At 45.6% G+C, this 13,775-nt stretch overlaps 2 protein-coding genes across 2 annotated transcripts in view; both read right to left on the bottom strand.

Annotated features, from left to right (window-relative positions):
- Nucleotides 1-13,775, bottom strand: part of WDR45B (WD repeat domain 45B) — a 65,645-nt gene that overhangs the window by 23,283 nt on the left and 28,587 nt on the right. The gene's annotated exons all lie outside the window — the stretch shown is intronic.
- The window catches only part of RAB40B (RAB40B, member RAS oncogene family), a 53,043-nt gene continuing 39,274 nt past the window's right edge, over nt 7-13,775 (bottom strand). The window contains exons 4-6 of the mRNA XM_050919427.1: nt 11,316-11,393; nt 8,915-9,137; nt 7-388 (exon numbers count right to left, since the gene is read on the bottom strand). Of these exons, the coding sequence (XP_050775384.1) occupies nt 117-388; nt 8,915-9,137; nt 11,316-11,393 (573 nt within the window). The 3' untranslated portion in view covers nt 7-116. The remainder of the gene's footprint in view (nt 389-8,914; nt 9,138-11,315; nt 11,394-13,775) is intronic.

Genomic DNA, 13,775 nt, shown 5'->3' with positions numbered 1-13,775 from the left:
CCTTATTTTTGTCAATGTCATGTGATACACGGAGCATGCTCAACTATTCAACAGGACTCCTTGTGTTCAAGGCTCCACGTGAGGAAAGTCAACCTTGTTTTTCAGCCACATCAGGTTTAGGAAATTTTACAGCTGTTTCTCGTACAGTTTTTTGGTGGGCTCTGTGGGGGACGGATAATTTTAGCTTTCTTTAGGCTATTCCTTTTGTTGTTGTTGCTGGCAGTGAGTGAGTAGGAGCGTCCATGCATCATCCTGGCATTAAGGCCATTGGCCATAGAGAAAGATTTGAGATGGCTTCGTAAGGCAACGGGGAGCGGGAGCTTATCAACAAGATGCACAGGGGTGCAGGAAACTATGGCACGGCAGCAGAGATCTTGCAGACTCAGTACTTTAAAAAAAACAAACATATTATAATACATAGTATGCTTTTGTAAGCCACCTGGTGGCAGCACACACAGTATCATGTGTGTCCACTGTACTTTTAAAACCAATCCTCTCATTTTTCCTCTCTTTACAGTTCATTATACCCTTTCTCCAGTACTAGATACTTGCCCATAACTCTAACCTGTCCAATCTCACAAGCCCTACACACATGGAACTTTTATTGGCTTCAATGAGAGATCTTGCAAAATCGTTCCCCTCTCACCCAAGTTGAATAAACCAAGGGTACCATTTTCAAAAACACCTCATTGACTTAGAAGCTTAAATGCCATTTTCAAAAGTTACTTTCATTTCAGTCTAATTGAATGTCAAAGATTTTGAAAACTTTTACCCCAACTCTGCCTAACTCTCATACTGAACTCTCATTGCACTGCTTTCCAGTCAGCTGGAATCCCATCTGAATAAGACTATTCTTTGAATCTTTTACTCTGGTACCCTTATTTCATCCAGAACTGGAGGGAATCATGCAAGCTCATACGTAAATGTTACTGGTTAAATTATACTACAAACTCCACCAAAAGACAATTTCAATCTATATTTTTCAAAAAATTAAATTAACTGCATAGTAATTGCTCAGAGCCAGGAAATACATTTTACTTGGATAAATCCCTTGTTGGCATTTGGCAAGGAAAGAATGAACGCTGGAAGTGATTAATATTTTTACTCTCCCCCCACCCCCCTCCTGCCCCAACGCTTCCTAAGACTTAAAGCTCAGGAAAGACAGCACCTAGTACAAACTCCTAAAAACACCACTCTCTGCCGCTATAACCCATTCAGACATCTCCAGGCTTTTCTTCAGAGATTGGGATAATTTGGGATCTGGTGTTCTTGTATGATTTTTGGGATGTCCATTTTTTTTGTGTTTGTTTGTTTTAAGGCTGTCGGGAATATTCTTGTCTTACTGCTTAAGTGAATAATGAGTGTGATACTGCACAAATCAAAATAAACCTACACCAGTTTGTTAATCTAGTTTTTGGTAGGGTACCTACTTAAGTTAGGGAAATATAAAGCTTCTTCAAAGCCAGTAAGTCCTTTTAAACGACATTTACATTTTCTACCATTTGTATAAAAAACCCATCCAATTTTTAATCCAATAGAAAAACCCTCTTTAGATATCCAACAAGGTAAACTGAGCCCATTTTCATTTAGAAAAACAGTTATGTGTACTCTATGATCCAGTTTTCATTAACTGTCTTAAAGGCTTTGAGACATTATTATAGACATAAGTTATATGGTAGGTTGGTGGATATCCCTCACAGCAGTACAACCTGTGAAAAAAAAGCATGACAATCTACCAGCCCAGGTTCGAAGTCTGCTCTCTCACCTTTACAATGATAAAAAAATTCATCTGCTCCAGGTGAGAGAGCAGGAGAATTTTCCAACACTGCAAGAATAGTTTATAACAAGTCAAACTAAAAGATCCAGAACAAACCAGAAAAGATGGTTACTCACCTTTGTAAATGTTGCTCTTCAAGATGTGTTGCTCATATCCATTCCAATCAGGTGTGCACGCACCGAGTGCACGTTCGTCGGAAGACTTTTACCCTAGCAACACTCAGTGGGTCGGCTGGGCACCCCCTGGAGAGGCGCCGCTATGGCGCCGGATATATACCCCTGCTGACCCAACCACCCCTCAGTTCCTTCTTGCTGGCTACTCCGACAGTGGGGAAGGAGGGCGGGTTTGGAATGGATATGAGCAACACATCTCGCAGAACAACAATTACAAAGGTGAGTAACCGTCTTTTCTTCTTCAAGTGCTTGCTCATATCCATTCCAATTAGGTGATTTCCAAGCCTTACCTAGGCGGTGGGGTCAGAGTGAGATGTTGCAGAATGCAAAACTGCTGGAGCCAAAGGCTGCATCATCTCTGGACTGTTGAACCAGAGCATAATGTGAAGCAAAGGTGTGGACCGAAGACCAGGTAGCTGCGCGACATATCTCCTGGATAGGTACACGAGCCAGGAAGGTGGCAGATGAAGCCTGAGCCCTGGTAGAATGCGCGGTGATATGGCTTTGGGAAATATGAGCCAAATCACAACAAGTGCAGATGCACACCATCACCCAAGATGAGATCCTCTGAGAGGAAACAGGTAGGCCTTTCATTTAGTCTGCTACCGTGACAAAGAGTTGGGGCGTTTTACGAAAGGGTTTTGTTCGCTCAATATAAAATGCAAGCGCTCTACGGACGTCCAGGGAGTGCAATTGTTGCTCCCGTCGCGTTGAGTGTGGCTTCGGGAAGAAGACCGTGAGAAAGATGTCCTGGTCAACATGAAATGCCGAAACCACCTTAGGGAGGAATGCTCGGTGTGGTCGCAACTGCACCTTGTCCCCGTGGAACACAGTATATGGCGGATCCACCGAAAGAGCCCTAAGCTCGGAGACTCATCTGGCCGATGTAATGGCTACGAGGAAAGCTGTCTTCCAAGACAGAGTAGCGAGCAGGTTGCTAACGGCTCGAATGGGGGAGACATAAGTCTGGTTAAAACCAGGTTGAGGTCCCAGGTCGGGGCTGGGCAGCATACTTGAGGGTATAAGCGCTCCAAGCCCTTGAGGAACCTCGAAACAATAGGGTGTGAGAACACGGAATGGCCACCCTCCCCTGGGTGGAAGGTAGAGATAGCCGCCAAGTGTACCCTCACTGATGATACTGCTAGGCCCTGCTGTTTGAGAGACCAGAGGTAGTCTAAAACAGAGGGAATCGGGACCTCAGTGGGAGTAAGATTATGCATTTTGCACCAGCAGGAGAAACGCTTCCACTTGGCCAGATACGTTGACTAGGTGGAAGGTTTCCTGCTACCCAGGAGAACTTGTCATACTGATGCACAGCAACGTAACTCTGACTGGTTTAGCCATGCAGCAGCCACGCCGTGAGGTGAAGGGCCTGCAGGTCTGGGTGGCAAAGTCTTCCGCGGTCCTGAGTTATGAGGTCTGGGTGGAGTGGCAGGGTAATTGGGTTGGTTATCGACAGGTCGAGCAACGTGATGTACCGTGCTGCCTGGGCTACGCTGGAACGAACATGATTAGGTGCGCTCTGTCCCTGCGGAGTTTTAGCAGGACCTTGTGAACCAGCGGGAATGGTGGGAAGGCATAAAGCAGCTGGCTCTTCCAGAGCATCAGGAAAGCGTCCAAGATCGATCCCAGGGAGAAACTTTGGAAGGAGCAGAACATCTGGCATTTCCTGTTCGCGCGGGAAGCCAACAGGTCTATGTGGGGAAATCCCCACTTCTGGAAAACAGAATGAATAACGTCCGGGCGGATCGACCACTCGTTAGACAGGAAGGACCTGCTGAGTCGATCCGCCAGAGTGTTCTGAACCCCTGGGAGAAAGGACGCTACCAGGTCTATCGAGTGGGCTATGCAAAAGTCCCAGAGTTGGACGGCCTCCTGACAAAGGGGGGAGGATCGTGTCCCTCCCTGCTTGTTTATGTAGTATATGGCCGTTGTGTTGTCTGTAAACACTGAGACACAACGGCCTTGTAAATGTTGCTGGAACGCCTGGCACGCCAGGCGGACTGCTCTCAGTTCTCGGACATTTATGTGTAATGCCAGCTCCTGAGATGACCAGAAGCCTTGAGTACGAAGGTGTCCAAGGTGAGCACCCCAGCCGAGAGATGACGTGTCCATCGTCAGGGACATTGAGGATTGGGGCAGATGGAACGGCAGCCCTGTACACACCAGGGAGGGAGTCAGAACCTAGGGTGCTCGGGGGAATGGTTCCTATCGTGTCTATTGGGTCCCTGCCTGGGTGGTATACCGAGTTGAGCCAAGCCTGGAGAGGATGGAGGCGGAGCCTGGCATATTTGGTCATGAACGTGCAGGCAGCCACATGACCCAGGAGACCGAGACAGGTGCGAGTCAAGGTCGTCGGGAAATTCTGTAGACCTTGAATGATTGTTGCCATCGCCTGAAACCGCGGCTGTGGTAAGCAGGCCCTGGCTAGATTGGAGTCCAGGATAGCTCCTATGAAGTCTAACCTCTGTGTGGGAACCAGAGTGGATTTTTCTATATTGATCATCAGGCCTAGACATGTGAATAGGTCCTTGACGATGCCCACATGCTGAGTGACTTGTGTCTCAGAGGCCCTTCGGATGAGCCAATCGTCCAGATACGGAAAAACGTGTACCCAACGTCAGCGGAGATAGGCAGCGACTACGGCCATACATTCTGTAAATACCCTTGGGGCTGCAGAAAGGCCAAACGGCAGGACCGTAAACTGGAAGTGCTGACGGTTGGCTACGAAGCGGAGGTACCTCCTGTGCAGAGGAAAAATGGCGATGTGAATGTACGTGTCCTTCAAGTCAAGGGCCGCATACCAGTCTCCAGGATCCAAGGACGGGATAATGGTCCCCAGGGGATACCATGCGGAACTTCAACTTTATCATAAACTGGTTGAGTCCTCGCAGGTCTAGGATAGGTCTGAGACCTCCCTTCGACTTGGGGATTAGGAAATAACAGGAGTAAAACCCCTTGCCCCTTTTGTCCTTTGGTACGTCCTCTATAGCTCCCATAGCGAGAAGCGTCCGCATCTCTTGCAGGAGGAATTGCTTGTGAGAGGGGTACATGAAGAGGGACGGGATTGGAGGGTGGGAGGGCGGGGTTGAAATAAATTGGAGATGGCACCCATACTCCACTATGCGTAGGACCCAGCTATCTGAAGTTAACTGGGACCACGCCGGGAGGAAGTAGGAGAGACAGTTGGAGAAGGGAGGAGAAGGATCCTGACCTGTAACTGGTACGCTGCCCTCGGGCGCACCTTCAAAAGTTCGTCTTTAGTCCTGCTAGTGGTTTCGAGGGACCTTGATTTTGGCCCCCCTTGGGGTCCTGACTGTCGTCTACGACCACCTCGGCCACACTGCCTGCCAAAGTCCTGTCTTTGTCTAGGCGCACAGTACGGGCGGAGAGGCTGGGGATGGAAAGGCCTGCGTTGGGTCACCGGCATATGCATGCCGAGAGAGTGCATTATGACCCTGTTGTCCTTTAGGCTTTGCAGTCTGGGGTCAGTCTTTTCCAAGAAGAGACCTTTACCATCAAATGGCAAGTCCTGAATGATATACTGGAGCTCCGGTGGGAGGCTTGAAACCTGAAGCCATGGCAACACCCGAGGCCAGGAGTCCTGGCTGCTGAGTCGGCTGCATCCAACGAAGCCTGGAGGGAAGTTCTGGCCACCTCTTTCCCTTCCTCCAAGAGGGCAGCGAACTCTTGACGGGAGTCTTGAGGGAGTAGCTCCATAAACTTATAACACCTGGGCGGCAGTGGGTAATTATAGCGGCTAAGCAGGGCTTGTGGAATTGCCACCCAGAGCTGTAGGGCACCTGCCAGTACACTCTTCGGCCGAGTAAGTCCATTCGCCTAGCCTCCTTCGATTTCGGGGCTGGCGCCGGCTGGCCATGGTGTTCCCTCTCATTAACAGATTGGACGACTAGTGAACAGGGAGGAGGATGGACATACAAGTACTCGTACCCTTTAGAGGGCACCATGTATTTTCGCTAGACTCCCCTGGCTGCAGGAGGGATAGAGGCTGGAGACTGCCATATAGTATCAGCATTGGCCTGGATGGTCCGAATAAATAGTAGGGCCACTCTGGTGGGGGCATCTGCTGACAGAATGTCCACTACCGGGTCCTCTACCTCCAGGACTTCTTCCACCTGGAGGTTCATATTGAGTGTTACCCTCCTCAGGAGGTCCTGATGGGCTCTCAGGTCGATTGGAGGAGGCCCGAGGAGGATGTTCCTGCCACCACCTCATCTGGAGAAGATGAAGAGGAGATGCCGGGGACGAGCGAGTCCTATGTGGCCTCTTGCTCTTGGGCGACCTCCTGCTCCAGTGGAACCTGGGAGTCCGGTAGGTGAACTGGGGCTTCCTCCGTAGCAGTCGGAGGGGGACGGCTAACTGTCGCCACTGTCACTCAGTACTCTGATGGGACAGAGTGGGACGGAACTACTGGTACGCCCTGGGCCTGGTGGTATGCCCAAGATGTCCAGAATGACCACTGATGGGGGCCTTGGTCATGGGCCTGGGCCTCTTGGAAGACTCTGGTGGGCACAATGGAATTGCGGTCCTGTGCATAAGAACTGTCCACGTGGGACGACACTGATGTGTGTCTGGATGGCCATGGAGGGGCTGAAAAGCCCTGGGCAGAGTCTCTGTCTCTAGCGGATCTTGCTCTACTCGGCACCGGGGACCGGTACCGGGAGGCATACCAGTACTGGGAACAAGATCAGGACCTGCGACCGGAGCGGTGCCGGGCGATCCGACTTAGACGAGCTCTCTGACTGCAGTGCAAGTGGCATGGAAGCAGCAGGAGTCTTAGGCTTTCTCGACCTCGGGGAGAGGGAGCAGTGCTGAGTCGACTTCGGTGCCGGCGACGGCCAGTGCTGAGAGGCCTTGGCAGTACCAGCGCGGTCCGGTGCCGAGGAGGCGCATCTGCCCGCCGATTGTCCAGTGCTCGGTGCCGAAGGCGGAGGGGTAAGAGCCGCCTCCATGAGAAGCTGTTATAGCTGAAAGTCCCACTCCTTTTTTGTTCTCGGCTTAAAGGCCTTGCAAATCCGACATTTGTCTGCCAGGTGAGATTCTCTGAGGCACTTAAGACAGGAGTCGTGTGGATCTCCTGTCGGCATCAGCTTGTGACAGGCCAAGCACGGTTTGAAACCCGGAGAACCAGGCACGGGCCCCGGCACCAGGTGTGGGGAAGGGGCTAATCCCTGAACCCCTCTTAACTATAACACTAACTACGAACAATAAAAATTAACTATAACTATATAACTTTGAACTATATACACAAAAAGTAACTAGAGAACTACGAGTAGCTAGGGAGGTGGAGGTCAGTAAAATCGCACTCCACAGTTCCAACGACAGACACGGGCGGTAAGAAGGAACTGAGGGGCGGTTGGGTCGGCAGGGGTATATATCTGGCGCCATAGCGGCGCCACTCCTGGGGCGCCCAGCCGACCCACCGAGTGTTGATAGGGTAAAAATCTTCTGACGAACGTGCATGCAGCGCGCGCACACCTAATTGGAATCGATATGAGCAAGCACTCGAAGAAGAACTAACATTTACTGACAGGTAACCTAAAGGAGAAATTTAGAGGGTGAGGACAGCACTGCATCACTATTTGCCTATATACTTATTATATCCAAGAAACTTATTGCTCTATTACAAATCTCTTGTTTTTGTCAGAATAGTGAGAAGGTCCAGAATATACACTTTGGGGAAACATTTTAACAACATGAAAGAAACAAAACCTTGGGGCAGAGCCACAGATGGTGTAACTGTCTTGGGTGATGTGTGGTTTTGTTTGTTTCTTTGCTCCTCCTTTTCCAAACTTTTTATCTTGGAATCAGCTGAGGTGAGTCATCTAACAATTTACCTGTTCCAGAAATTACTTTGTCAAAAACATAAACTGTAGTAATCCTCAGAGTCTGATCCTGGGAGATGCCAAGCATCCTCAATTCCCGTTGACTTCAAATGGAAATAGAGGATTCTCAGCACCTTGCAGGATCAGACCTCTACAGTCTGATTGCTATTAAAAATGAATCATATAAGCCAGTGATTCAATGAAATACTTAATAGACCCAAATGAATCAGTAGATGGCTGTCACTGCACAATTATTTTCAGATGCTTTTTAAAAAAGCTTGTAACAAGAAGTTCATCATAATGAGGCAATGGGAATACAGAATTAGTATACTTGATTAAACCAATGCATCCCTCAAGTCCAGTATTCTCTCAGCAACAGCTGCCACTACCGAATGTTTCTGAGTAAAATGCAAGAAACCCTCCATTAATTAAATATGGCATTATTTGTCTCCAAGGAAAAGTTTCCTCCTTACCTCCAATAAATAGAGGCTGGCTTAAGCCCTGAAGCATGCAGGTTTATATCCCTTCCAAAAAAATTTTTAAAAGTATTTACTATAACAACTATGCATATTCCTATTGTTCCTAAATAATGTCTTTCTGAATCTTGCGCAGCCCTTGGTTTCAGTGATATCCTATGGCAATGGGTTCCACAGGCTAATTATGCATTGTGTGGGGAAAGTATTTCCTTTTATCAGTACTGAATCTGTCACCTTTCAGTTTATTGAATGTTCCCTTGTTCTGGAATTATGAAAAGGTGAACAGAAGCTCTCAATTTAATCTTCCCTAAATGATTAATTATTTTGTACATTTATCACATCCTTATTTCTTATTTAGGGTAAAAACAACAAAAAAACTCCAATTTTTTTCAGGTTCTATTCACCTTGTTTCACTGTCAGCACATGTCATTTAAGGAAAGATCAGCTAATAACATTGTTAGCAAACCTAGTCTCTTTACATTTTTATTTAACAAAAATAAATTAATAAATTAATAATGCATTTAAGGTACACGTCTCAATGTTTTCAGCTTTTCATTATTACTTTTAAGGCTTTAGGAGGTTCAGTCAGAGTTCTAAGAGTGATGAACTAGAATGAACAAATGCATATTGTGTTTTCCTTACCCTTGTTTGGCCTCCAGAGCCGGTCCATCCCATGTCTCATTAACACTATCCTTGCCAGCTCAGTAAAAGACTCTGTGATGTTAAAGTTACAAAGTGGGCTAACTTCAAAAAAAGTCATGCCTAGTCTCTCGGCATAGGCTTGTGCTTGTTCAGTGGAGACTTGACGCTTGAAGGCTAAATGAAGGCGGTTTCCAACCAGGATTTTAGGTACACCAGGAGCATGCTGAGTGAAGAGAAGCAATAATAGATTAGTGTTATAACCCTTCAGCCCATCCTCCAATAAAATGTGTAAGCTTATCACAAAGATTCAGAAACAATGCTCTACTCATGAAGCATGTTAAGTGGCAAAAGGATGTATGACATGATGGAAAAGGAAGCATTCTCATACCTACAAGAGACTGAGTTGGGATGAGAAATTAAGGGACTATGCTTAGTTCTTGAGAGATGAGGCAGTAGTTATTTTCTCCCATCCTTGAAACCTGTCTTTTCCCAAAGCTTCCACATTCAGTTTATTACAGAGAACAAACATTATAAATTTTCATTGTTAAGCTGCTTCTTTAAAAACATAAGTACTGTATATTCGTGGTTAAATTCAGGACAGAATTCTCTCTTTTGGGGGTATGTCGACATTGCAGAGAGGGTGTATGATTGCAGCACATGTAGGCATACCCAAGCTAGTTTTAATGTAGCTAGCTCAGGTTCCAATAGCCGTGAAGCTTCTTCAAGCCCATCTGGGACTCTGGGGTGGCTGGCCTGCACTGAAACCTGTGCTGCCGCAGTTTCACTACTCTCAAATATTCAAACTAGCTATCTTAACGTTAGCTCAGATTAGTGGCATGCTGTGACATTTTTAGTCAGGTATGCAATTCTACATTTGCATGGAAAATGGCATTTCCTCTATTCGGCACTGGTGAGGCCATAACTGGAGTATTGCATCCAGTTTTGGGCTCCCCACTACAGAAAGGATGTGGACAAACTGCAGAGAGTCCAATGGAGGGCAATCAAAATTATTAGAGGGCTAGGGCACATGATTTACGATGAGAGGCTGAGGGAACTGGGCTTATTTAGTCTGCAGAAAAGAAGAGTGAGGGGGGGATTTGATACCATCCTTCAACTACCTGAATGGGGGGTTCCAAAGAGGATGGAGCTAGGCTGTTCTCAGTGGTGGCAGATTACAGAATAAGAAGCAATGGTCTCAGGTTGCAGTGGGGGAAGTCTAGGTTGGATATTAGGAAAAACTGTTTCACTAGCAGCGTGGTGAAGCACTGGAATGGATTACCTTGGGAGGTGGTGGAATCTCCATCCTTAGAGGTTTCTAAGGCCTGGCTTGACAAATCCCTGCCTGGGATGATTTAGTTGATGTTGGTCCTGCCTTGAGCAGGGGGTTGGACTAGACCTCCTGACGTCTCTTCCAACCCTAATCTTCTATGATTCTCTGATAGTCCACATGGTGTGACATTGCACAAAAGGTGCGTGCAAGATCATGATGTGCGGAGGATGCAATCTTGTTCTATAACATGGTGTTCTCCATGCGCATTTGGGGGCCAGACAGAGAATCATTCCTTGGGCACACCACATCCTGGGACATGCAGTGCATGCCTTGCATGCACAGACAGCACACCACCGGCTCAGCTATGTCAAATTAGATATTTTTCTACAAGATATGCTCTAGTTCAAACAGAAATTAACTCAGGGAAGTTCTATGACCTGTGTTATGCAGGAGGTCAAATGAGATGATCAAAGGGATCCCTTCTGGATTTATAATATGTAACTCTATGAACTAGGAGTGTTGACAAACTGCATTATTATTATAGTATCAAAATCCCACATCACATGTGCAGGATTTTAGGCCCATTTTCCTCTTTTACAGAATACATATTTTCATATTATACAAGTAAACTGCTTTTAATTTAAGACAGTTTGTATGTATCAGAGAAGTAGTCACTTGTATTAAAAAATCCAGGATAGTCTTTTGAGATCTTCAGATGAATGCACTATAACAGTGCTTAAGGCTTTATAAATAGTGATTTAAACCTTACAATCCCCATATGAGATGGGAAAGCATTTTTTTTTCATAAGCAGAAACTTGAGTCAGAGGTAAAGTGATTTGCTGAGGTAACAACAAGTCTGTGGCAAAAGTGGTTATTGAACCTAGGAATCTTGATCTCCATCTCCATTTTCTTCATCTAGAATTGACACCTTTTTAAATAAGTGGGCGGTTCACTTGTTTGTTTCAGTCTAAAAGTATAACAAAAATACAATACTGTCATCTTGGATTCCTGTGATGAATTCTGACTGCAGTTACATAGTATAAACCACTAACTGGAAAACACCATGAGCAAAACACATGCTTAATCACTAGTCTTGTTATACATAAATGATGTTTTAGGATGCACCTTACCTCATCTATCTCCTTTATCCATCGATCAATACCATCAAATGACCAGCGATTTGTAATGTCATATACCAGTATCACCCCCTATGTGAAAGAATATTAACATGAATTTCACTTAACACATACAAAATGCCTAACATATAGTACCATCTTACTCTAACACCGTTCTATTATCTGTATCAGGATTATGGGATTACAATCCTGTCAGATGCTGCATACTCTGAATGGAGTGGAATCTCATAGCATCTTCCAGAATCAGCGCTTTTGTCCCGATATAGAACTGGGAATGGAAGGGTGCATGGAGAGTGGAAAGCACTCGGCAACTTGCTGTATCAGGCCCAGATTTAGCAGTTTGTGGTCAATGTTAATTCAACTATAAAACCAAACTATGAACATGTTTGGGTGATGTATACATCTCAAGTCACACAGACATATTGCTTTCAGTAACACTATAGTGTCCAATAGCTAAGCACCTCAAATTCTTTGGAAATCCAAATATCTCACTACCAGAAGTAACCAATGCATATTATCACTATTTACAGCAATACTTTTAGGAGCCTACCCCATGTTTTCAACCTGCAGCTAATAAACTGATTTGTCAGAATGCAAAAACACTGAAGATAATGTATCTGCACAAACATCCGAGACTGTAGTAATAAACTGGATTTATAATTTCCCCAATTCTTGACTAAGTTACATTAACTATTTATCCTTCTACTTACACCCAATTTGAGAAAGTTTAGCATATACAGTACACCTTGGAGTTTTAGTCAAGAAGCAAACATCCATTACACTTCTAGCTTTTACTGCAACCTCTGTTCCAGGGGTTCTCAAACTGGGGGTCAGGACGCCTCAGGGGGTCATGTGGTTATTACATGGGGGGGGTCACGAGCTGTCAGCTTCCACCCCAAATCCTGCTTTGCCTCTAGCATTTATAAGGGCGTTTACCACTTTTTAATACATTTTTAATTTATAAGGGTGGGGGTCCCACTCAGAAGCTTGCTATGTGAAAGGGGTCACCAGTACAAAAGTTTGAGAGCCACTGCTCTATTCAGAGATGTAATGATAAGAAGGACTGGATATGTCTGTAGAGCATATACATCCTGCTCCCTCTTTTGGTAGAGATGTAGTGGTTTCTAGAGGGCAGTATTAGGCATGTAATTCCTCTAAGGGCACCTACCTTTCTTACTGTAGCTTCAGACTGTGGCATCTTGTTAGGACTGATACTCTCCCTCTCAATGAAGACAGCAAAATTATAAGTAGGACACAACATGAGCATGAAACTTACAAAAGTGCTTTATTTATATAGCACATTTATACGTATTTTTATAGCAGCGAAAGGTGGATCTGGCGTTTTAGAAGAAACTCCCCTTCTTCTGAACTATACAGCTCCAACCTCAAAGAGCTTACAATCAAAGCCCTTAATCCTGCCAGGGAAACCATGTAGACAGAACCCTGCATCCAGATGGAGTTCCACTGATGTCAATGGGGGCTCATCTGCATGGGTCTTGCAGGAGCAGGCTCAAGATTAGATTTTATTATCCTGGCTTGTTACATCAACACTATGGAGTGGGGAGGAAGGCCAGTGTTTACAACAATATGATCAGGCAGTGACTCAGGTCAGGCATATAAAAATCATGATGTATTTTTTAAATTTATAATTGTGATTTATTTGCCTTGTAGCTATTGTGGAAGGAGTGAGCCTTGAGGGATTTAAATGAGGAAAGGGTAGCAGATTAGAAGACCAGAAATGGGAGGACATTCTATGCATAGGGGCAGCACGGAGAGTGTTGTGGGGGAAGCAGATGAATGGTGCATCAATACTGGCACTGAAGTTGGGGTCGGAGGGGCAACGTAGTGCAATAAAATATTTTGGACGGACGGCCAGACAGACAGCTCAGAGCTGTAGAGGGCTTTCAAGAAGACAAGAAGTTCAAACTTGCTGTGGAGGTGAAGGTAGGGCCCAGGAGAAGGAGTCAAAGATGAGGGTGACGTTGCCAGAAGAAAAGGCAAACAAGATCATTTTAGTGACTGCATTCTGAATTGTCTGAAGGTGGCCACATTGGTGTCCTAGGGGCTGAAGAGGACCAGGCTACAATAATCAAGATGGGAGATTATCAGGGAATGGATGATAGTTTTGACTGTAGGAACACAGAGGAAGGACTGGAATTTAAATAAAGTTTAACTGATTCCAAGAAGCCCTGGGGGCAGTTCCGATCCTGAAGTGAGGCTAACACTAAACAGAGAGAGTCTGAGGAAAAAACCAAAAGACAAATTAAAGCAGACTAAGGACCTGATTATCTCCTATAGCATAAAATCCTATGCAATATAATGACGTTCTGCTACAGCAAGTCATACCTTCCCTTTTGGGATCAGTTTACCCTCTTTTGGCATTAGCTAATCTTGTTTTGCATGCTATGCAAATTTACAATCTTCTTATAATTTCCACATGCTTTACTGAGTAGG

This window comes from Gopherus flavomarginatus, chromosome 12 (genome assembly GCF_025201925.1).
Source record: "Gopherus flavomarginatus isolate rGopFla2 chromosome 12, rGopFla2.mat.asm, whole genome shotgun sequence".
In the NCBI taxonomy this organism is placed as follows: Eukaryota; Metazoa; Chordata; order Testudines; family Testudinidae; genus Gopherus; species Gopherus flavomarginatus.
Note: the sequence above shows the minus strand (reverse complement) of the source record. Positions and strands in the feature narration are given on the sequence as shown.